Source organism: Telmatherina bonti, assembly GCF_933228915.1.
Source record: "Telmatherina bonti genome assembly, chromosome: 22".
NCBI classification, from domain to species: domain Eukaryota; kingdom Metazoa; phylum Chordata; class Actinopteri; order Atheriniformes; family Telmatherinidae; genus Telmatherina; species Telmatherina bonti.
The window spans coordinates 21,958,674-21,980,894 of NC_136631.1; the positions used below are offsets into that span (position 1 = coordinate 21,958,674).

The window sequence follows — 22,221 nt, forward strand, 5'->3', positions numbered from 1 at the left end:
TTAATATATTAATCATCAACACAGTGAACATGTTATAGTGGAAACAGGATGATTTATGATAACAGGAGGTTTAGTACCTTTCTCATATTTATCCATTTGTTCTTCTTTGTGTGAAACTTTTCTGAGCCTCTCATAGCGAGTACGAATCCTTCTCCTTCGTTCAGGCTCAGTTTTCCTGCTTTCACTATTGTTGTTATTTTCATCATGAACATCACTTACATCAGTGAATAATTGGTCATAATTGGGTGGTGAAACAGTTTCTGCTTCCTCCTCCTCATCTTCATCAGATCCAAGTATTTTACTGTCATTTAAAAGGTTTTTGGTTGACAGAATGTCAAGCTCAATTGCCAATTTGGCCGATGAATCTTTTTCCTCTTCTTTCTCTTTTTCTTCGTCAGCTTTTTCCGTTTGATCCCTGACATTGCTGTCAGTTATTCTATGTCTTTTTCCTTCAAAATGAAGATTTCCATCTTCAGTATTTGTCTCTGATATTGTCTCCTCTTCCTTGTCCATCTCTTCATCTTCTAGATTTTTTACTTTTGTTTTATCTTCCTCTTTCTCCATGTCTTCTAATTTTTCTGTTGTGGTAACCTCTTCATCTCTCTTTTGTTGTTCCAAATCTCCTCTATGTTTGGTCCCTTCATCATGTGCCATTTCCTCCTGATCTTGTATAATTTCCTCAGGTTTGGTCTCTTTTGTCTCATCATCTGCCAAAGCATCCTCCTCTCCATCTTCTACCGCTCCCACTGCTGTTGCCGTTTTTTCCTCCTCCTGTTCTCTTGGAACTTCTTTTGTCTTCATGCCTGTCTCTTCTTGTTCATGTCCTGTAGTGATTTCCTTCTCATCTTTACCATCATCTTCCTCCACTTTCTGCTTTTCCTCTTTCTCCAGCTGTTCTTTATCGTCTTGTGTTTTTATCTCCTCTTCCTCATTATCAGCCTCTTCTTTCGCTCTCCTTCCCTCCTCCTTGCTGTCATTATCAATGGTTTTCTCCTCCGTCTGTGAAGTTTCTGGTTGTGTTTCTTCAACATGTTTCACTAGTACCGGGATAGCAGTGAGTTTAGAATCTGTTACTGGTTTTCAATCTAATGAATGTGATTGTTTAAAAAAAAAAAACAGAAATATAGGAATACCCTCATCATCTTCTGCCTCAGGCACTCCTGCTTCACCAACAGCTTCAGTGGGATCTTCCACTTCCACCTCCTCTGTTTCAGAGTCTGCCTTCATCTCTGCAGAAGAGGCAGCTTCATCTTCAGCAGTGTGCATGATCTCTGCAACTGTATCGTGAACCTTTGTCATCACTTTAATCTGAAGTCCTCATCTTTGGCATTTTTCAAGGAATTGAAACTTAAAATGTAATTTAGGGTACAGTGGGAATTTAATGGGAGGAAATGGAAGGAAATGGCAGCAATGATGATGATATCATGTAATTGAAATAACATTATACATAATAGTATACACTACATGTTCCAATTTCTTTGTAAAATTATTACCAACCAAGAATAATCATGGGATGCCGTATAATCTACCCTTATTTCACATGTGGCTTGTATAATTACATGCACAGATCCCATAAGAAACACGGAGAAACACATGATCCAGATAAGACATATCAAAAATATGTAGTCAAGGGTGTAAATATTTGGATACTGTAACAGTTTTTTGTCATCTTGCAGTTTATGAGTTGTGATCTCAAAGTATTCACATTTAAACTAGACATAGGGTTTAGAAATGAGCTCCATATGGAGGATTCCTTATTTGTAATGCAACAAATCAGCATGGGCATCACAATAAGCTGTTCTCCAGGTTGCTCTTAGTTTCAACTTTAAAATAATGTTTTTTCTTTGTTTTATTGATTGTTTGTTTTTTTTGGTAAAATCTATGTTGTCCTTTGTGGTAAACCTTGTGTAACTTGAAGCATTTGATCACAGATTTAGACTATGATCTGGACTGGAAAATGTTTTTTATTTGGATAAAAGTGATTTTCATTTCCATGGAAACGCCATGTTCATTCACCATCGTCTTTTATAACATTTACAGTCCTTCTGTTGTTTCCAGGTTCAAGAGTCTCTTCTTTTATCTCTCACAACACACCAGACTTTTTTATTTATCATCACTTTACATTAAGATAAACTCTGCTCATTAAACCCACACTTAACAAATCCCTGTACTTTTAGTTGAGTCAGCATCCAAATATTTCAAGACTTTACTGTACACGTGACTGTTTATACAGGTAAAATACAGATAAATGAACCACTCAGTCAGACAAAAGATGCACACAAATTCACAGAACGATGCAAATGAGAAACATGTAAATAATTAAACAAAGCAAAGTAGCGTTAACCAGACATTTTTTTAAACATAGACACATGATTACAGGATCAAAATCACAGCAAAACTAATTACTTCTCAGTTTTGTAAAAAGTTATAACACAAGGTCAGTGAGGCAAAGAAAGGGGGGAATGCAGTCATCAAATCCACAACAGTGTCATTGCTTTAAACATTTCTTATGATAGAGGTTATGATGCATATTTGTCCATGCTACAATGTAGGAGGTACAAATAGAGTTTATTACAACAATCATTTTAATGTGTTTCAGTTCTTCTTATTTACACCAGACTAGAAGGAAATCCTTTAGGACAACCATGTTATGAAACTGTTTTGGTAATGGTAACAAAAACCACTGCAGACATGCAGGAAAAGATGGAAAAATGACAAACTGAGCAGGTCTATTTGCTCTCTTTGGAAAATGCATTTTAAATACATGCGCAATAAGGAAGTGTTTTCTCACCTTTTTCAAGTGGAGGTAGAAATTCACCTGTGTGTAAAAGATTTGAAGGATTATGTTTAATTTGTTTTAACGGGATTCATTTATTGCAGTAAAATACAGAAAAAGGTTGTAGTAGAACATACCTTTCCTTCTCACCAAATGACTATCTGATATAGAAGCTGCAGTTTCATCTAAATGAAAAGAAGGAAAGATGTTTTTTAAAGACCGACAAGCAGTACAGGGATAGATAATCATTCACATCTTTAAAAAGTAAAACCTTTTTCGGTGACAACATTTACAACTGGTGGTGCAACTGGTTCGCCTAAAACAAGAAAAAGTGAAATGCATTAGTCCTTTTTTTATTTTTATTTTTTTTTAAATCTTTTTGTATAATTTATTTAAAAAAATCCCACCTTGATCACCAACAAGCATGCTTGACATGTACCCCAAGAACAAATCCTTTTTGTCACTGAATTCCAACACTGCTTCTTCAACAACCTTCATTGGGTCGACGGACAGTTCAGGTGCAATCCCTGAAAAATCCAAGTTCAATAGTTTGAGTAAGAACGTCTTCATGTCCCTTTACTTTACAAATACAGAAAAGTTGCCTATGTGTTGGTCCTTATTTATCATCTTTCTGATGTTTTACTGATAATTTGGTGACCATATTTTGTTATGTTGTCATAGCAAACCTTGTTCTCCAATCAGAGTTGCAGAGAAGAAGCTCAAAACCACGTTAATCTGTTCTTTGGCCATTTCTGTTGTTGTCTTCAGGACTGAAATGGGACTAAATCCCACAACCTGCTGGACATCTGTCAGAAAACAAAAAAGAAAACAACTGTTCATGAGGTTTGTGGGGAATTGCAGCTAACAGAATAAAGTATTGTGAGAATTTTAATGCCAAATAGTGTAGTTTAAAGAAATTTAAAAAACCCTCAGCAGACATGATACCTTTTAATATATCCAGTATCACATCTAAGATTGCACAGAGCACATCCTGGATGTATGCTGCTATTCCACTCACAAAACCATTAGTGACACTGAAGACATTTCTGCCAATGACCACAGGATCGATAAAGCTGATGTCAGTTGTTCCTAAAAATAATAGCACACATTTAGGGGAATGCTCCAGTAAGTTACTTCAGCCCTCAAATTCAGTGTTGCGTGAGAATTAGAAAAAAAACAGGGAAAAACTAAATGGCTCTGATTGTTGGCTGCTTATTGCCTTATGTGTACCAGTACTTAATTAAGTTTCAATCTAGTTCACAAACACAAACATGTATTTAATGAGTTTTTGATATATGTATATATATATATATATATATATATATATATATATATATATGTGTGTGTGTGTGTGTGTGTGTGTGTGTGTGTGTGTGTGTGTGTGTGTGTGTGTGTGTCTTTATTTCAGACAAAATAACATTTTTAATTTAAATAAAAGTTCAAATTAAACAACAAAAAAAAGCAGTAATAAAATGAAAGTGTATGTACCTTTACATATGTCCAGTATGGTGTCCAAGAAGGCACAAAAAATGTCCTGGACATAGCCCACCACTCCATTCACTGTGTCATTTGTAACACTAAAGATTTTTCTGCCGATCACCACAGGGTCAATGAAGCTGACGTCAGTGGTTCCTGAGAAAACATTAAAAAAGTAAGCACAGACACAGCGAGACAATAATATGTGAATCAGGCTAAACAGTCCATCTTAAATGTTAAGAGGGTGAAGGTTAAAACAACAGAGAGTAAATACCTTTTACTACATCCAGTACAGTGTCCAGTATGAAGCAGAGCACAGCTTGGATGTAGCCCCCCACTCCACACATGAACTCATTAGTAACACTGAAAACACCTCTTCCTACTACCACAGGGTCAATGTAGCTAAGATCTATTTTTCCTGAGGAGAAAAAAGGGCATTTGCAATGGACACGCTCAGATTAATTTGTTATTTATTAATTAATTTATTAATGCTTGAACCAGGAGGTTAGATGCAAGCAAAGTTTAGCAAAATTGCTCAAACGTTTTCAGCTTTCTAGATGTTATTTGATTACGTGTGAAACAAGAAAAAACATGAAAGTTAGATCTAATCATTAGAAATGTAACACCCACCTTTATTTATATCCAGTATTGTATCCCATATTGTGTCCACCACAGTGCACAGTGTGTCCCTGAGGGAATCCACCGTTCCACTTATTAAGTCATTAGTGGAATGGAAAGCTTGTCTACCAATGACAACAGGGTCAACGTAGCTGAGGTAGAAGTTTCCTGTGATTTGGGGACAGAAGAACCTCATACTATTACTGAAGTATTTTTTGCCTATTATATACTTTTTAGTGGAAGTGAGTTTTTCATACCTTCCTCGTCTGAAAGGTAGCGAACAAATCCATCTTTTGCTGCTGTTATTTCCTCAGATGCGTAAATGGCAGCAGATCTAGGGTCACTTAAATCAGGTGCACACTCTGTGACAGAAGCCCAGGATAAATTACAGGTCCTAACATGACATGCAGTGAAAGTGTTATGCTAAATGTCCCATTGTGCGTACCTTGAAACTTATTAAGCAGGCTGGACGCCTCATCAACAGCATCATTTACAGTTTGAACGGGGTCCGTAATAATTTGCTGAATGTCTAAAAATAATCACGAACAAACTCAAAATTCAGCATCTCTGGAGACTAAAATCTTTTGGAGAGATTCTGGGAACACAGTTTTAGGTTGTTGTTTTTTTTTTTACTTACCAGGAACTGCCTTGTATTCCACAAAGTCAAACATTACCACACCCACAATTACCCAGGACAAGAGAGCAGCCAATGCAATCAGCAGCTCCACTGACATTTTCAGCTTCCTGAGGAGCCCCAGACCTTTTGATCTGAGGGAGCTCGTCTGTGGTGCTGCTGCTCCACTGGACTCACTGGGAGCAGGGATAGAGGGAGATTTGCCTCCTGTATTTGGCAAAAAAAAAAACAACAAAACAAAACAAATCATCCTCAGGGCATTAACCAGGCTTTTCTTTTTCTTTATTTCTTACTTTTTTTTTTTTTTTTATAAATATAAATATGCATCAACTGTGTCAGTGTTGCTACATTATTTAAAAATATTTATGCCAGACAGTTGCACTGAATAAATACCAAATATTTATTCTAAACTTGTCCACCAGAGGGCAGTGACACACCCCAGCATAAATTTCTCAAAAACATAGGTGTAAATAAGTTATTTATTTATTTATTATTATTATTATTATTATTATTATTATTATTATTATCATCATCATAAATATTATTATTGTTGTTATTATTGTTGTTGTTGTTATTATTAGTCTCAGGAATACATAATTAGTTGAACATTAAAACAAACGGATGGCAAAAGTCTCCTTTAGCATTAAATTCCTCATGAGTACAAATTGCATGATTCTTCAAAGCAGAAGAAAGCAGAAAAACTGCATTTCTTAACTACACAGCATAAGGTTGCTAAGACCAGCTTTTTGATCATTAAATACTTCACCATTCAAATAGCAAAATGCGTATGATGGGGTTTATAATAAATGACTGAGTCCAGTGCAGTTTCAGCACACGTTACATGCTGTGTGTTCAAAAACATATACACCAAATGCAATCACAATAACAAGAACATGTTCAAAACAGAGTAGAGCAATTCATGTTGCTGAAGCCCATCATATATTTAGTTTTGCTTTGAATATCAGGCTGTAAAGATTAGATGCCATCAAGATCTTGCAACCAATAAATTACAAAAATTTGCAATCTTCATCTCACAGTTCTCCCAATATTTTAGTAACAATTAAACTTGTAACACAGATTAGTCAGATATTTGATGAGGAAGTTCCCGTGGAAAATCGTGTCCTTCCTTCATCTAATCACCAGCACAGATGCAGTCAAATGATGGCAGATAGATGATAGCGCCTATTTAATCACAGGATTAACACGTTCCACAGTGGAGACAGTAAATCTATCTGTTGCATCTTATCCAAAGAGATTTATTTGACTGCAAGCATAAAATCTTTTCACTCTTTGCAGACATTTTACAACAACAACAACAACACCCCAACTAGAATTTCTGATTTACAGGAATTCATTAATCCAGTTTAGCAGTTTTCAGTGTCACTTTTTTCTTTACTTGTCGGGGCAGTCCAGATTGCTTGTGTCTTTTTAAAGCATCAATTAAAAGTATCACAATATCTGTTGTTCTGTACTTTAGAACTTTTGTCAAGTTGTAAGAAAAGAAACTGTTTAATGAACTGTAAGCATGTATCAACATATGACAAATCTCCATGTGTAACTGGGTTTAGATGCTCAGAAGCAATTCCCATCCTCCAGTTTAGTTTTCCAGGATGGACAGATTATGTCAGTGTCCCACAATACATCATATCTGCACAAACCTGAAAGGAAAGCTGCTTGTTAGTTTGCTATTTGTTGACATAGTTCAAGCCCTAAACATAAAAAATAGATATGAAGCAAGATGCACGAAGTAATTTTAAATGGATTTAGAAAGGAAAAAAAAAAACCCAAAGAAATACAACTCACTTACAGATGATCAACCTTCAGCACTTAACATGTTAGTTTTCTTCATATCAGCTCTGCAACAGCTGATATGAGCTTTTTTAATAGTTTATATCATCAAAATTTAAATTTTAACATTTTCAAGAATCAATTTTGAAATGTAAATGAACAAATTGTTGAACAAACTAGTGGCCCCACAGGTTAGTACTGCACTAGTGGGCCAAAGGGTATAAACAGGGATTACAATAAACAGTAAAATGCAACTTAAACAAATGTGCATCATTAATCTATAATGACGTTATTCGTAATAACATAACAGACTTTGGGATGATTTTGCTGTAGAACCAGGGCTTTCAGACAGTAGAACTATAGCATTAATGTGTGTTGTCATTATGTTTTAGAAGTCAGGACTTTTAGATGTCATTGTGTATTGTAACAAGTGAGTATATGCTTTAATTTAACAAAATAATGTAAACTCTTCCTCCACCACAGTTGGAAATCCAGAGGTCAGCAGCAGTAGTCATGTCCGTCACAGGAGGCCAATGTTAATACTCTGGCTATATGATATCTTGTATTTATAGCAACTAGCTTTCAACACAGCTTCCAAAGAGAACACGGCTTATCAAAACACTTCAGTTTATTTATCACACATCATGTTTTAGTCAAGACTTTTAAGCTGTACCATGCACAGTTGGTTACTCTGACCAGCAGTGGTTGATGTCACAGGTACATTAATCCTACCTTCAGCCATGGTGATGTGAGGATTATTTCAGGTAGAATCCAATGAGCTGAGGGCAAAGCCCACTCATGCAGAGCTGACTGGTGACAGCCTCAATATATCCAATCACCATCAACTTATTAGTTAAAAAAAAAGTCCAATTCCCAGTTGGTAAATTATTCCATTTGCATGAGGTTGATCACCCTGTTTCCTCAGCCGTGTCATTGGAAAAGGGGAAAAGGAAAAATAAAAAATAGGGAAGTGGGGGGAAAAAATGAAAGCTCTCAGGTGTTGGGAAATTTAGAGCTGCCAGTTCGGCAGCATTGTTGAATGGAGTTTTGGGATGTCGGGGCAAAGCAAGCAGGGTAAAAAAAGAGCCAAGCTAAGCAGAGGGGTGGGTAGGGTGAGGGGAACAGAGAGAATCCCACCCAGCATTATTGGAGCCTCACATGGGTATAGGTCAGCAGAGAGAGCAGAGAACTTCACAGTAACTTTATCCTCCAGAAAGTCCAGGTTATTCTTAGCAGAAGCTGCACACCAGCTGCTCTTACAGGCCTTTTTTGGCAGTTCAAGGGTGTGTGACATTAGATCAACTAGCTGAGTAGAGCACCCCTTCTGGTTGCCATTAGATCACAAGATCTGCTCACCATAAAAACAAACTAGCTTATGTGCACAAACGCAAGCATGGATGACAGTCTTTAATGGTCCTTTTTAATGTTGCAGCTTGGTAACAATGTAATTACATCTCAGGCCCACTCACGTTCTTTTATGAAAGAAAATATTATTTAGGTATTTTATCATGTTATGGCAGAGGTATTCAAATTTGGTCCCCAAGAGCGGATGTCCTGCAGCTTTTGGATGTTTCCTTCTGCAGCATACCTGATTAATGGGTCTATATGATTGGGCAGAACTTGACAACAAGCTGCTAAAGAGAGCCATTTATTTGATTTAGGTGTGTTGGATTAGGGACACAACTAAAACCTGCAGTGTTGCGGACCGGAGCTGGACACCCCTGTGTTAAGGCTTACACCCCATCATCATTTCTGCTGGTGTATGAGCAGCAGTGGTCTGGAAATGAGGCAATATTCGAACAGGAAACACAGAAGCCTGGTACTTAGTTCCATATGATGTCAATGAGTCCTATCCGGTGTCATGGGAGTTCCACATATCATTTACAGTATATCGGTTCTGTGTTGTCATTGGGGTCCATATGATGTAATTGACTTGTGTCTGTCATTCAATGGCATCCAGTTCCAGTTGTTACAGTTCAATTCTGTATGGTGTTACAAAGTTCTGAAAGATGTAACGGAACTTGTCATTTAACATCTGTATGATGTAATTCAGCCGTGTTATATAAATGTGATATAATTTGGTTCCATTTGGTTTAGCTGTTTATCAGTCAGTTCTGTTTGTTGTCGTTGATACACAGTCATTATCTGACAGAGGTCAGCAGCAGCAGTCATGTCCGTCTGATACACGCTGTCAGTGAGTTGTTTGAAGTGAATTCTGTCAGAGATGAATTCCTTAGGATGTATTTGACTTCTGAATGACAAAATTGAGTCTAGTTATTGAATTAGATACATAACTGAGTTCTGTATATTGAACTCCATATTGAGTATGATATGATGCAATCATGATCTGTATAATCTTCCATTTAGTCGTTTAGTTGTGCATTTTATTGACTTCCATTATGTCAAGTTTTGTATGTTGTCATGAATTGCTGTATGTCATTATTTCTGTTCGTCATTTAGTTACATTTTAAAGTTTAGTTATTTATAGAAGCATTTAGGTCCATATAATGTAGCTTAGTTCGATGTCAGTCATTTTATGTAACAGATTTCCATGTCTGTATTTTATTATGTTATGATTTATGTCTTTGAGTTACCAATAATGTAAAGGAATTCCTTGTCATGTGACAAGTTCTCTATTATTTGACTTCTTGTCATGTCATTGAGTTGGACAGCTTAGTTCTGTATGTAACAGCATTCTGCATTATATGACTGGATAATAGCAGAGTTACATTCTGGATACACAGCATATTCTGTGGACAAGAAATGAATGTATCTGCTGTACTAAGAGGAACTGTTTAGCTGCATTGCTTCACCACTAGACTGGTCAGCAGAAATCCAACCAACCATCCATTCACTGACCTTTTTTCTAAAACCCAAAAAATTCTCACAACGCCTTTATAAATGTTTCTTTCTATTTCACTCATAAAATTTAGAACATTTAAAAAAAAAAACCATTTTAAATAAATAATCACACCATTAAAAAGAAAAACAGAAATAAGAAACGTAGCATTATGTAAGTTCTTTTTTCCCTGCCAGTAAAAACAAACATACAAAAAATCCATTTTCTATTGAAATATATACAATAATGTCAGGTGTAGAGAGAGTAACGGGTAAAAGTTGGCAGAATGGTAAAGCGACCCTGCAGTTCTCTAGTGGTCTGACTTTCCTTCTGCGGCAGGCAGCTCTCGTCACAGTATTGCGCTCTGCAGATCTTTGATGTAGCTGTAATCTTTTTCCACTTTCATGGTGTACAAACTCCACTTCTGGGACTTACTGTTGAGCACTTTGTGGTACCTGGAATGACAGTGTGTTGACGTTATTTAAGAGCTTGTGGGACAACACAAGTGGACCGCAGTGGGGCTCTTACAACTTACATGAATGTGCCATCAGCTTTTGTCTTAGTGGGTTTAAGGACATGGTGATTGTAGTCGAGGCCAGCCAGCATGGTCCTGGCTGCATACACTGCAGGGGAGAAGCTGAAGCCCTTGTTTGCATACATCAGGATGTAATTGTAGAAGGATTCCAGCTCAGCAATCGATCTGTTAAGAAAGAATCAATTAAAAAATTATTTATTAATCCCAAAGAAAAATTGCAATGGTGTACTACTGTAAAAAAAACAAAAGAACAAAAAAAAAAAAAAAAAACCCCAATAATAATTCATTTAAAAGATTATAGTGCTTTGTTTCAGAGGGTGATGGCTGCTGGCAGGAATGATCTCTGCAACCTTTCTTCCTTGCACTGGCCTCATTTTAAACAAACTGGCTGCAAAGCTGATTTCACTTTCCACAGCAGACTAATAGAAATAAACAACATATTAGTGTGGACATTGAATGATCTCAGCTTCTTTAACAAACGCCTGCTTAGTCCTTCTCATGGATGCTTCTGTGTTGCATTTCCAGTCCAGTCTGATGTCTCGCTGAAATCCACCTCTTTTTCCAGGATGTAAACAGTGTTTTGTTTACTTTTGTTCCTCCTGAAGTCAACAATGTTGTTTTTTGCTTTGTTTGTGTTCAAGATGAGGCAATTATTTCTGCACATCTCACAAACTGGTCGGCTCTCTGTACTCAGCTTCTTGTCCACCAGTGACGCATCCCACTGCGGCAGACTCATCAGATTATTTCTGCACATGACGGGACTCAGAGTTGCTCCCAAACTGTAGTCTGTTTGTTAGGCGTCATACATCCAGGAGATTGTGGAGGTATCCAAGTAGAATTTATGGATTTTGCTGCATAACAGACGGGCTGAATTGTATTAAAAGCACTTGAGAATTCAAAGAAAGAGTGGACTCTCTGAAGCAGGTCAACGCCAGGCCCATCATGATAAGCAAACTGTAATTGTTCCTGAAAGATGTTTACTTACTTTAATAAAAATGAGCCAATACCAGTCGCTCAAGGACTTTCCTGATGCGTATGATGGTAGGGCAACTGGTCTGTAGTCTTTTGGTCTGAAACCATCTGGACCTGCAGCCTTTTTCCAGTTCAGTCTCTCCATTTGCTTTTTCACCTGACTGCAGGAGGCAGACAGGCTTAAGGTGGAGGCAGATGTAGGTCTCAGTAGACGTAGAGGGAGATGAAGCTGTGCTAAGGTGCATCATGGCTGCAGAGTAACAGAGTAAAGTTGTGACAGGATAGCTGTAGCCTGATGAGGGGTGTGTGGTCTGTTGACCTGAAGGCAGGGGGGGGGGGTGAACTAAACATACTGAAGAACATGTTCAGCTCATTAGCTTTGTCCAGACTTCCATCAGTCTGATCTACCTTTAACATGGAAGCCTGCAATCTTTTCAATTCCTGACCACACATCCCTCATGGGTTCTGTTGGAGCTGACTTCTTAGCTTTTTCCTGTAGTCCTCTTTGCCCTTCTGTATTTTATTTCAAGCTATTTTATGTCCAGATTATAAACATCAAGCTCTGTGTGGTCTAACTATCTGCAATTAGTCATATTACCTGCACAACAGGAAGCAGCTGTACAGATTTACCTAAAAAAAAAAAAAAGAATTAAAGAATTAAAGATTTACCTGAAACTTAAATATTTGTGGACATTTCTGAGCCAATGTTCATCCAGAACAATTTCTGTTAGCCTCTGGTGTGCCAAGGAATCCCTCTTTATCCACTGCTTCTTTCTGCTCTGCATCAGGGGGCCATGGTGGCACGCACCAAGAGCCCATTCATGTTCTCCTGTAACATGATGAAGGAGTCCAATCCATAGGTCCTATAGAAAGAAAAAACATAAAATTGTATTATTAAATTTGTTATTGCAAAATTGAAGACGTTTCACATTTAAAAAAAAAAACAACAACACACACACACACACACACACACACACACACACACACACACACACACACACACACACACACAATTAGACAGATTTTCATTATACTTGCCAGAAAATCTTCATAGTTGTCTGCAGTCTTACAGCTATTCCAGAAATGATTGCAGATGTCTTTAGTCCATGTTTGTAAAATGGAGCACTCCTTCTGCAGTCCTGCCTGAACATTGAGAAAAAGCATTTTTTACCGGAATCTTCCATGACAACACATTTAATCTCTGTTAGTGACTGAAAGCAAGTGGAAATCTTGAACTTACTGCATGGACCTCTTTAAGCAAACTTTGAAAGCCATCCCAGATGTCCAGTGTGTGGTGGACTCCACTATTTTTGTATTTACCTTTAGCTGTGAACAAAAAATATGTCAGAACAAATGTTGCATAATCATTTTGAAATCGTGTCAATAACACCGTAGGTAATGATGAAAGTGTTCTGAGACTACATGCAGATGATTGAACTGCTTACAAATCCACTTACTGAATAAGTCTAGAATTGGGGAATGAGCATCTGTACAAATCTCAGATACTTGAAGCTCTTGCATCAGTGTGTCCAAAGTCCGCATGAAACCCACTTTTTCCATGATCGCAGAATTCGTCTTTGTCTCAAGCTTGTCAACATTTACGATGTTCAAAATGTGTTTTGAGTCATTATCCATGGCAGTGTAGGTACAATACTGTGCACAAGACCCTGGACTGTCCCTTCGTGCACCTCCTTCAGGGTAGAAATAGGAATTTTTTAGAATGTCTTTTTTTTTTTTTCCATTAGCTGTTGAAAATCTTGAGACACACACATTTAAATATACATATATAAAATCACTGACAATGTTTCTATTGCACAAGATAACAATATGCATTTTACATATACTAACCCAGGACCACAACTGGCCCTTTGGGTTGAATCTGCTTGATGACTTCAGCTCTCTTATCCTCCCAAAACTCTTTAATGGTGTCCACACAGTAGTTATCTTGGATCCTGAAGAAAGAGCTCCTATCCACCATCCCCATCCTCATAAACTTGAACAGAAGTGATATTTTTGCATAGTTGTTGCCAGAAAGCAGAATGTTACAGGCCAACATGAAATCTTCAGCTAGCATCCCATGTTTTAAAGTGGGCTGCGAAGTCCATTTCCATGCTGTGTGGCCGTGGGGACACAACTGTAAAATAGGTTGCAAAGACAACACAGAACATCAGTTATTAAAAAAAAAAAAAAAAAAAAAAAAAAGTCAGAAATGTATGGTAAAAATGTCTAAATTATTCACAAACAATTTGTGCACAAAGAGGGACTTGCCCATTCAACAACAGCAGCTGTTCCCATGGACCTGGTGCAGATCTTAAATGGTTTAGTTGCACCGCACTCCACGTTGGTGTTTGGGTCCTTAGCAGGGCAATGGCTGACAGGGGGAATAATGTATTCAGCAAGCTGCTTCAGACATCCATGGTACATTATCGATGCAGGATGGCCAATTATGTCATCTTCAACACAGACTTGAGCTCCTTCTGTGAATTTAGGTGTGTCTTTGGGAGATGGATTGAAGCTGTCTGCAATATTGTGCACTATGTCCTCCACACTAACCACTGGGAATGCATCCAAGTAAACGTTTGTCTTGACAGCGCCACCACTCCTAATATTGAAATAAGAGCAATGTAAAAAAAAAAAAAAGTAAATGAGCTTGTAGCTTAGCTGTTAAGGCCAGTGGAGAGTATTAAACCTACTGAACACGAGGATGTGGTATATAATCTTCACTATCATTGTTGTCGTAGTCTGTATCTACATCTCTGGTTTGCTCATCTTCCAGTGAGGACACAGACTCTGTTTTCATTTCTGGGGAACACGTCTTACTATCCCAGTAAATACTAGAATATAAAGAATAAATTCAAAATTGAATAAGAGACAATCAATCATTTACAAAAAGACAAAATGACATTTTCTGTTATGACCACTGATACTTACGTTGAGTTTTTAATGTCATTGAATTCATCAACATTGATGGCTTCATTGTCTTTATGAACTGAAGACGTACTTAAAAGAAAAAGCACAAAAAGAAAAAAAAAAAAAAAAGGACAAAATTCAGTCTTACATCACTTAATATAGAGGGACATTTAATTTGTAATGTAAAATTTAGGAATTTTTTTTAACCTTTATTTCCATATAATTAACAGGGATATGCACGACTAGTCGGTCAGTCACCTAAATTACTATTTTAAAGAACTGAGTAACTTTTGGGGCAAGATGAGAGTTGTGTTTAACTATATACACACCTGGAACCAATGTTTACACGGTTGTTTCTGACAGTGTTTGCAGAAGCAGTTGCAACATACTAGGAGAAAAGTTGGCAACAGTTAAAAAAAAACCAAAAAAAAAAACCAAAGGAACCACCCAAGTAGATCACTCAACTGCACAAAAAAGGCACATACACATGCAGGATTATGCCTTCATGAAATCATATAATATTTCTACCAGTGTAATGCAAACTCACTTTTTACACTGTCATGAAAATGTTGCACTTCAGGGAAAAAAAAACAAAAACAAAAAACAAATGACATAACCATAGACAGAAGCTACTGCTCCTCTACACAGCCAAACCCAGATTTATGACCAAACGATTGTTGAGAAATGTGACTTTTTATTATTAATTTATTTTTAAATAAACATAACTTTAAAAGGGTGCTATTATGGTATTTGGAGTTTTCGGAGCTTTCTACAGTGTTACAGTGTTGAATTCTCATCAGACGTGAACGGCACTGTTTTTTTATATCACCTAAACGCATGTTTGAGTTTGAGTTTTAGTTCCAGCACGCTCTCCGTTCAGTTTCCATGGCGACGAAAAACGTTTTTTCTACTTGGAAATCCTTGTGACGTCCCGGGGGATAAGGTTCTATGATTGGTTACCTTCTACTGGTTAACAAGGGCATGTACAAATACATCAGGCGGGTGGAAAACGTCGGATAAAGTTATTTCCAACGATGGCTGGTGAGTTTACCAAAGAGAGACATCCTGCTGCATTCCTTGCTGTGGGTTGCTGTTTTCCACTTCGTTTTCAGGGTCTGATTCAGGTTCCAACATGTAGGGCTGTATGCTATGTGTTGACATTGTATTTTGTGTTTTTTATTGAGTTCATATTAGCCTAATCCTTCTGTTTATGAGATGTTACAATGACGGCGAAAGAAAGTGCGGTGCACGCTCCCAATGTAGTGCAGTGGCGGGAGGCGTGGCTTAATGTGGAAGAGTCTCAATCCACTCGTTTTGCCCACAGGCTGATCTGACAGCCTACGGAGAGGGTCGGTCTGAAGTAAATAAAGCGATTTGTGGCAATAACTCGATCAATCCCAGCCTTTCTGGTCTCAGAAATAAAAATAAATTAGCCTGAAATGCACATAATAGTTCCACTCAAAAAAAAAAGACAACAAAAAAAAAATACTGAAGATGCAGTCTTCAATAATTACCTTGCATCTGCACGCTCAATATCTGTCTCCATTGAGCTGCTAGTGTCCAATTTCTCTACTTCATCAAAACTTGAGTCCTTATCTCTGTATATATGAAAAATAATGCAAGACAAAATATCAAAGCCATGAAGTACAAAATTCGTAAGTTATCAACTATTAACGGATTGCAAACATTAAAATATTCTCTATTCTGTTTTTCCTAGCAATAGGAGTGTTATTAATCACATTGCTATTTTTACTTCACTGATAGAAAATGTATTTGACTTTTTTAGCTAATATTGGACTATATTGGACTTCCACCATATTGCTGTGTTTTTATGCATTTAAACACAACTCAATGCACAATCTGCAAACCCAGATGTCTTTCTGCCCCATTGCCCACAATTCAAGTTCATGAAGAGGGCACTCATGAACACAGCTCCCTTTACTTGCAATAAAAAAAAATTTTTTAAAAAAAGGTCAAGCTTCAGGACCTTGTTAGTCTCGCTCACTTTAAAACTCTTGTTTCAGACATGTTGATGGGAGATATGGGATTGTGCAGGAGCTTTGCATATGCTGTATGCTAGACATTGGTGAATGTTTTTGTTTAATTTGTTTAATGTGTGTCTTAATATTGTTAAGTATTGTAAAATGTATTGTCCGATGTAACCCTCCATCTCTGTTACTGCTACCATGCTGGCCAGATCATGCTTCTAAAAGACGAGATTTGATCTCAAGCATCTACCAGGGTAAAAAATGAAATCTGAATAAAACACATTCAAAATGATAAGTTATCTTTGTCTCTGGGTGATGGTTCTTTGTAAAAGCACATTGATTTGTACTTGAGCTGGAGAAAATATAATACAAATCAAGTTGAGCATATTCTCTTAAAAAAAACAGGGGGAAAAACATGCATAAAGGCAGATTTATAAGACTGATCAGAGATCAGAGTACCTTCAGCAATCTTCTTCCAATGTACACTTACTGATCAGAAATAGAAATGGTAGGGGGTGGCTGTCTTGATATTCCATCCAACAGTGGAGAAGAAGCTGTAGTTTTATCATAACTTTGCAAAGACACAAACATAATATTAAGTGATTGGCATATAATAACACACGTCTGAATCAGTGCCTACTGATCTGAAGAAAAAAACAACACAATAAGTAAGTTAATTGTTCACACACACTCGTGCATTCATACATACATACATACATACATACATACATACAGTATGTGCAAGAACCTCACTGCTCTTCTCCACCAGTCAGAGGAGCATTTTGCGGACAGTCACTGACAGTCACCACTGTTCCTCTCGACTAACACCAGACTCAAGAGAGATGCACAAAAAATACATCCCTAACTTACCTGTCCAGCAAAAAAGCGGCCACAACTGCGTCTGTCCTTAAACCCAGTGATTGTCGGAGTTGGCGCCATCTTGAAAACGCTATGCCGATATTAACTCTGGTCTGACTTCTCTCTTTGTCCAGCCTTTTCTTGGTGGTAGCCTTTTCAAATATAGTTTTTCTTTTCCTGCTTCCCATTGCAGAGCTTGAAGTGGTACGTTTTAGCTGCTGGTCTTTGTCTGCCAATACGCTGCTGTCTGCCACTTGATGTTGTTTTGTTCGCACAGTCCATGTGGATTTCTGCGTGGGCAGAGTTCGCGCGAGTAAAAAGGTAAACAGGAAGTGAAAGTAGGAGATCAGTGAATCATCCCCTCATATATATATATATATATATATATATATATATATATATATATATATATATATATATATGTATGTAAAGTACCGTGAAACAAAGACAAAATAAAAATTATATATATATATATATATATATATATATATATATATATATATATATATATATATATATATATATATATATATGTATATATATATATGTATATATATATATGTATATATATATATATATATATATATATATATATATATATATATATATATATATATATATAAAATTTTTATTTTGTCTTTGTTTCACGGTACTTTATTAAAAGATGAGGGGATGATGGGAAAATGTCACCACATCTAACAATATTTGAAAGAGACAATAGGAATTTTCCCTTGAAAATGTTTCAATTACATTTACAGTATGCAGTTAGTCTTTTTGAAATTTAAATAAATAAATAAATCTCTTTTGGCGGATTTTTTTGCGAACAACCGGAACCGGAAACCGTGCCGTGAGACGCAGAAGGTTGGAGAAGATTTCTTTTAGGCAGTAAAGCTGTACGACCAAAGCGCTACTTGTGCGTTAAAATCAGCAGACAATTGAGTTAGTTTCATTGTTGTTTTCTTGCTCTTTGTAATCCATCTTAAATCTCGTTGCTTTAAAATGAGCGACAACGAGAAAGATTTCAGGGAGCAGGTGAGTTTTTATTCAAAGAAAAAAAACATTAGGATGACTGTAAGCTAGCAAAAGCTCGGTAGCTATACTCAGCCGTCCTCCGGATCGGCATGTAGAACAAAAACTTAAATATTTTTTAAAAAGTACACGGCTAAATTGTGTTTTTCCCTTTGCTATTATTTAGAAGTGATATTTTAGTCGTATAAATTGCAAGCTCTTAAGCCGTTAATTTGTTAGACGATTGCGGTAAAGCTTGCTAAGATGAACCATGCGGCCTGCAGCGGTAAGGAAATGTGGCCGCCGCCTGCTAGACCTTATTTTACCGCTTTCTGATAATTGACGCTACCTAATGAAATAATGACCAATCGTCTACAAAAATATACAAAATTTCAACTGTTATATTCTGTACACATTTTAATTATTAGCTTTTTGCCAGTACGTGTAATTCAAAACATAATTTTAAGCTAACTTGACCTGCAGCCATTTATTGTTTTCCTGGTTTGTCTGATTTCTTTATTCATTTTTTGTATTTCTTGGTTGAACAGAAACCAACATGCCTTATTTCCTTGTTTGTTTTTTTTGTCAAGGTTAAGGTTGGAAGAAAGAAAAGGGCGGAAGACGTGTCAGATGTGAAGTTTTTAATGTTTGAAGCTGATGGTGTTGATGCATGCTATTGTATTGGATGCTGAAAAGAAGCAATCAAGATGTGACCCCACTTCTAGTGTTGTAATGGCAGATGGTAAAAGGGGGAAGAGGAAGAGGAAAAAAGAAGTCAGAATTTCAAACGGAAGAAAGAAGAAATGAAGGGTTGTTATGAAGTAATGAAGTTACAGAAGTTATGAAGTTAAGATCAGAAGTATACCTGGGTATGAGTAATTTCCTAACAACCTGCTATGTTATTACTGTTTTACCCTGTTTTGTTTTTTCCTTCTTAGCATGCTCCTTTTTTCTATCTCTGTATCAGACATCACTGATCAATCCCTACTTTAATTTGTAATTAATTTTTGTCTGTGTTACCTAAATTATGTATTCTTATTTAAATATATATTGCATCATTTAATTTTAATTAAGTTTGAGAATTTAGTATAAAGTCTGCTAAGCACTATACCTTGAATTCTTACTGAAAGGGACATTTAAGAGGTGACACCATTCATCTCCTGTCCCTATGTTATGTGAAGCCCTGTGTTTTACAGTTTTACTAATTGTTCTATCTGGTCTGCCCAGGACTCGCAGGGAGGCTCAGGGAGTGCATCTCCTCGAGGTTCTGCAAAGTCCACTAGCCGCTCACCAGCACGCTCTAAAGATGGCATGCGCCGGTCCAGGTCCAGGTCCAGATCTCGTTCTCGATCCAGGTCAAAGTCCAGGTATAACAGGATAATGTTTTTATCTTTATATTTAGAAAGTACAATTATCAAAGGGACATACAGACTTGAAATCCACAAATCTGAATCTGCATGTTTGGTCAACATATTCAGTCTTGTTCTCCCTGTAGGTCCCGTTCCCATCGAAGTTCACGAAGGCACTACTCCCGCTCTCGTTCTCGTTCCCGTCGCAGACGTTCCAGGAGCCGATCTCGTAGCTCTGAATACCGCCGGCGCCGAAGCCACAGCCGTTCCCCCATGTCAAATCGTCGCAGACACATTGGCAACCGGGTATAATGCTCTGTTGGTGTGATTTGGGTTTACCCTTGGAGATTTTTTTTTTTTCCCATGTAATTAGTTAAAAAAACAAACAAACCTTGAAGTCACTTTTGGCTCATAAAAAAAAAAAAAAGGTTAAAAAAAATTAAAACTCCAATTTGCATGATTGATTAACAAGATCAGGGGCTACACTTTAAATCAAACTAAATATTTACAATGCTTTCACTGGTGATATTTTCCAAATAACCTTATTGGAGAAATAATTGCATGTTTTTTTCATGCTGATATTTTCTTGGTTTATTCTTACAGGGCAACCCTGACCCTAGCACCTGCCTCGGTGTATTTGGTCTGAGTCTGTACACAACTGAGAGGGACCTGAGGGAGGTATTTTCTAAATATGGCCCACTGTCTGATGTCAACATAGTGTATGACCAGCAGTCGCGTCGCTCAAGAGGCTTTGCTTTTGTTTATTTTGAAAACTCCGAGGATGCCAAGGAGGTATGAAGCCTGGCATTTATATTTTACCTGAAGAATTCTAATAGCAGAGATGCTGATGATGTTGTGTATTTTAGGCCAAAGAGCGAGCCAATGGCATGGAGCTGGATGGACGTAGGATCCGAGTGGATTTTTCCATTACCAAGCGAGCCCATACTCCCACTCCTGGAATCTACATGGGACGACCGACTTAGTGAGTGTCTGCAAAATGGGCAGCTGAGTTCGTTCCTTCTAAGAGTAAATAATGACAAGCATAACAATAAAGGCGACACTTTATTCTGTGTATACTTTCAGCGGTGGAGGTTCATCGCGCCGATCAAGGGACCATGACAGAGGTTATGAAAGGGGCTATGACAGGGGTTATGACCGTGACTATGATCGTTACGATGACCGCGAGTATCGATCATATAGGTGAGCATGTTTTGTCCAAGTATCTCGCTTAATCATGGTATTTCGTAGGATTGTAATTTAAAAGGAAAATATCTACAGATATTATAAATGTGAGTTAAATAACTAAGTAAATTTTAGGTTATAACGATGTATAATAAATTGTTTTTCCCCATTTAGACGCAGATCTCCGTCTCCTTACTACAGCAGAGGTTATCGCTCCCGATCCCGGTCCTACTCACCACGTATGTTTGAACCATTTTCCTGCCTTTGTCACTGCTGGGATTATAAAATAGTCTTTTAAATCTTAAATAGTTGCATAGTTTTCACACATACATTATCTTGCAACTTTTGTCTCTAATACCTTGTTTTTGTTTTATAGGTCACTACTAAGCAGATGGCAAAGTCAGCAGTGTTTCTTTCTGGATGCTTGTTTCTCTTTTTATGTTTTGACCAGATTATATATGTGAATAGGAATTCTGAATATGTTCATGTTCAAAAGTGTAGCATTTTTCCAAAGTAATCCATGTAAACGCTTCAAAGTCACTGATGGATTACACGTCACCAAGTTTGTAGGAAGAATCAAAGGAGGTTTAAAAAAGAAAAAGAAAAAAAGCTTTTGCCAAAAATGCATTAAGTCTGGAAATCAATATGTGCAGTAAATGTGCATCTCTATCCTCTTCAATAAAAATCTCATCTTTTGGATATTCTAGTAGCAAACAGGCTGGAATGAAAAATGGGTCCTGTTTCCTTTTGATAATGAACATATGCTTTGTGAAGAAAAGCTGAACTCACTTGTTTTTATCTAAGCGAGATTCATTCTCCTTTTTAATCTTTTGTTATATATTTTTTTTAATTGTCCCCATTGTTGTAGGTAGGTCAATTCTTGAACGGTCATTGTCTTAGTTTACACTTGGATCAGTTTTAAAAAGTTTTTGAGTTTTGTCCTGGGTGGGAAGTATATTTTTGTTGTGGTTGTATATAAACAATAAAAATTGCCTGAGTCATTTTCTTCCTGTGCCACTTGTGAAATGAACAATGAATTGAATGAAAAAACTGTCCCATGTGAGGTTGGGGGTCCTTTTATTCTTTTTTTAAAAAATTTTTTAAATGAGCACTATTGATTTTATTCACCAAAATATATTCTTTTTAGCATTTTGTGCAGCATATTTTTCTTGATGATCAGCTCCAGTTATTCCCAACACAAAACCAGCTTTCTTAAACAGGTTGTTAGGAGTCTCACAGGTGATGTTGCCAACAACTTTGGATATGTGTCTTGGTGCAGACGCTGAAG

At 37.0% G+C, this 22,221-nt stretch overlaps 2 protein-coding genes across 11 annotated transcripts in view; one reads left to right on the forward strand and one right to left on the reverse strand.

The window, feature by feature from the left end:
* Positions 1–8,393, reverse strand: part of LOC306772644 (uncharacterized protein) — a 22,082-nt gene extending 13,689 nt beyond the window's left edge. For 4 of the 9 annotated variants that reach the window (XM_079262214.1, XM_079262217.1, XM_079262216.1 and 1 more), the window contains exons 1-15: positions 8,025–8,392; positions 5,508–5,711; positions 5,316–5,399; positions 5,128–5,232; positions 4,883–5,038; positions 4,527–4,670; positions 4,265–4,408; positions 3,722–3,865; positions 3,463–3,582; positions 3,184–3,303; positions 3,048–3,092; positions 2,914–2,961; positions 2,792–2,818; positions 1,134–1,277; positions 78–1,037 (exon numbers count right to left, since the gene is read on the reverse strand). In XM_079262214.1, coding sequence (XP_079118340.1) covers positions 78–1,037; positions 1,134–1,277; positions 2,792–2,818; positions 2,914–2,961; positions 3,048–3,092; positions 3,184–3,303; positions 3,463–3,582; positions 3,722–3,865; positions 4,265–4,408; positions 4,527–4,670; positions 4,883–5,038; positions 5,128–5,232; positions 5,316–5,399; positions 5,508–5,711; positions 8,025–8,034 — 2,455 coding nt within the window. In that variant the 5' untranslated portion in view covers positions 8,035–8,392. Of the gene's footprint in view, positions 1–77; positions 1,038–1,133; positions 1,278–2,791; positions 2,819–2,913; positions 2,962–3,047; positions 3,093–3,183; positions 3,304–3,462; positions 3,583–3,721; positions 3,866–4,264; positions 4,409–4,526; positions 4,671–4,882; positions 5,039–5,127; positions 5,233–5,315; positions 5,400–5,507; positions 5,712–8,024 lie in introns of all 9 variants that reach the window. The other 5 variants (XM_079262213.1, XM_079262215.1, XM_079262218.1 and 2 more) reach the window with 5 other exon arrangements.
* Positions 8,394–18,267: 9,874 nt separating this feature from the next.
* LOC306772499 (transformer-2 protein homolog beta-like) lies at positions 18,268–21,876 on the forward strand. 2 transcript variants are annotated; one of them, XM_079261994.1, is made up of 9 exons: positions 18,292–18,426; positions 18,993–19,271; positions 19,630–19,769; positions 19,898–20,057; positions 20,355–20,543; positions 20,618–20,733; positions 20,835–20,951; positions 21,108–21,172; positions 21,310–21,876. In XM_079261994.1, the coding sequence occupies exons 3-9, from the start codon at positions 19,714–19,716 to the stop codon at positions 21,318–21,320; spliced, it is 714 nt and encodes a 237-aa protein (XP_079118120.1). In that variant the 5' UTR covers positions 18,292–18,426; positions 18,993–19,271; positions 19,630–19,713; the 3' UTR covers positions 21,321–21,876. The 2 variants fall into 2 exon arrangements, with proteins under 2 accessions (XP_079118119.1, XP_079118120.1); XM_079261993.1 differs by lacking the exon at positions 18,993–19,271 and having other exon boundaries at positions 18,268–18,426.
* The last annotated feature ends 345 nt before the right edge of the window (positions 21,877–22,221 follow it).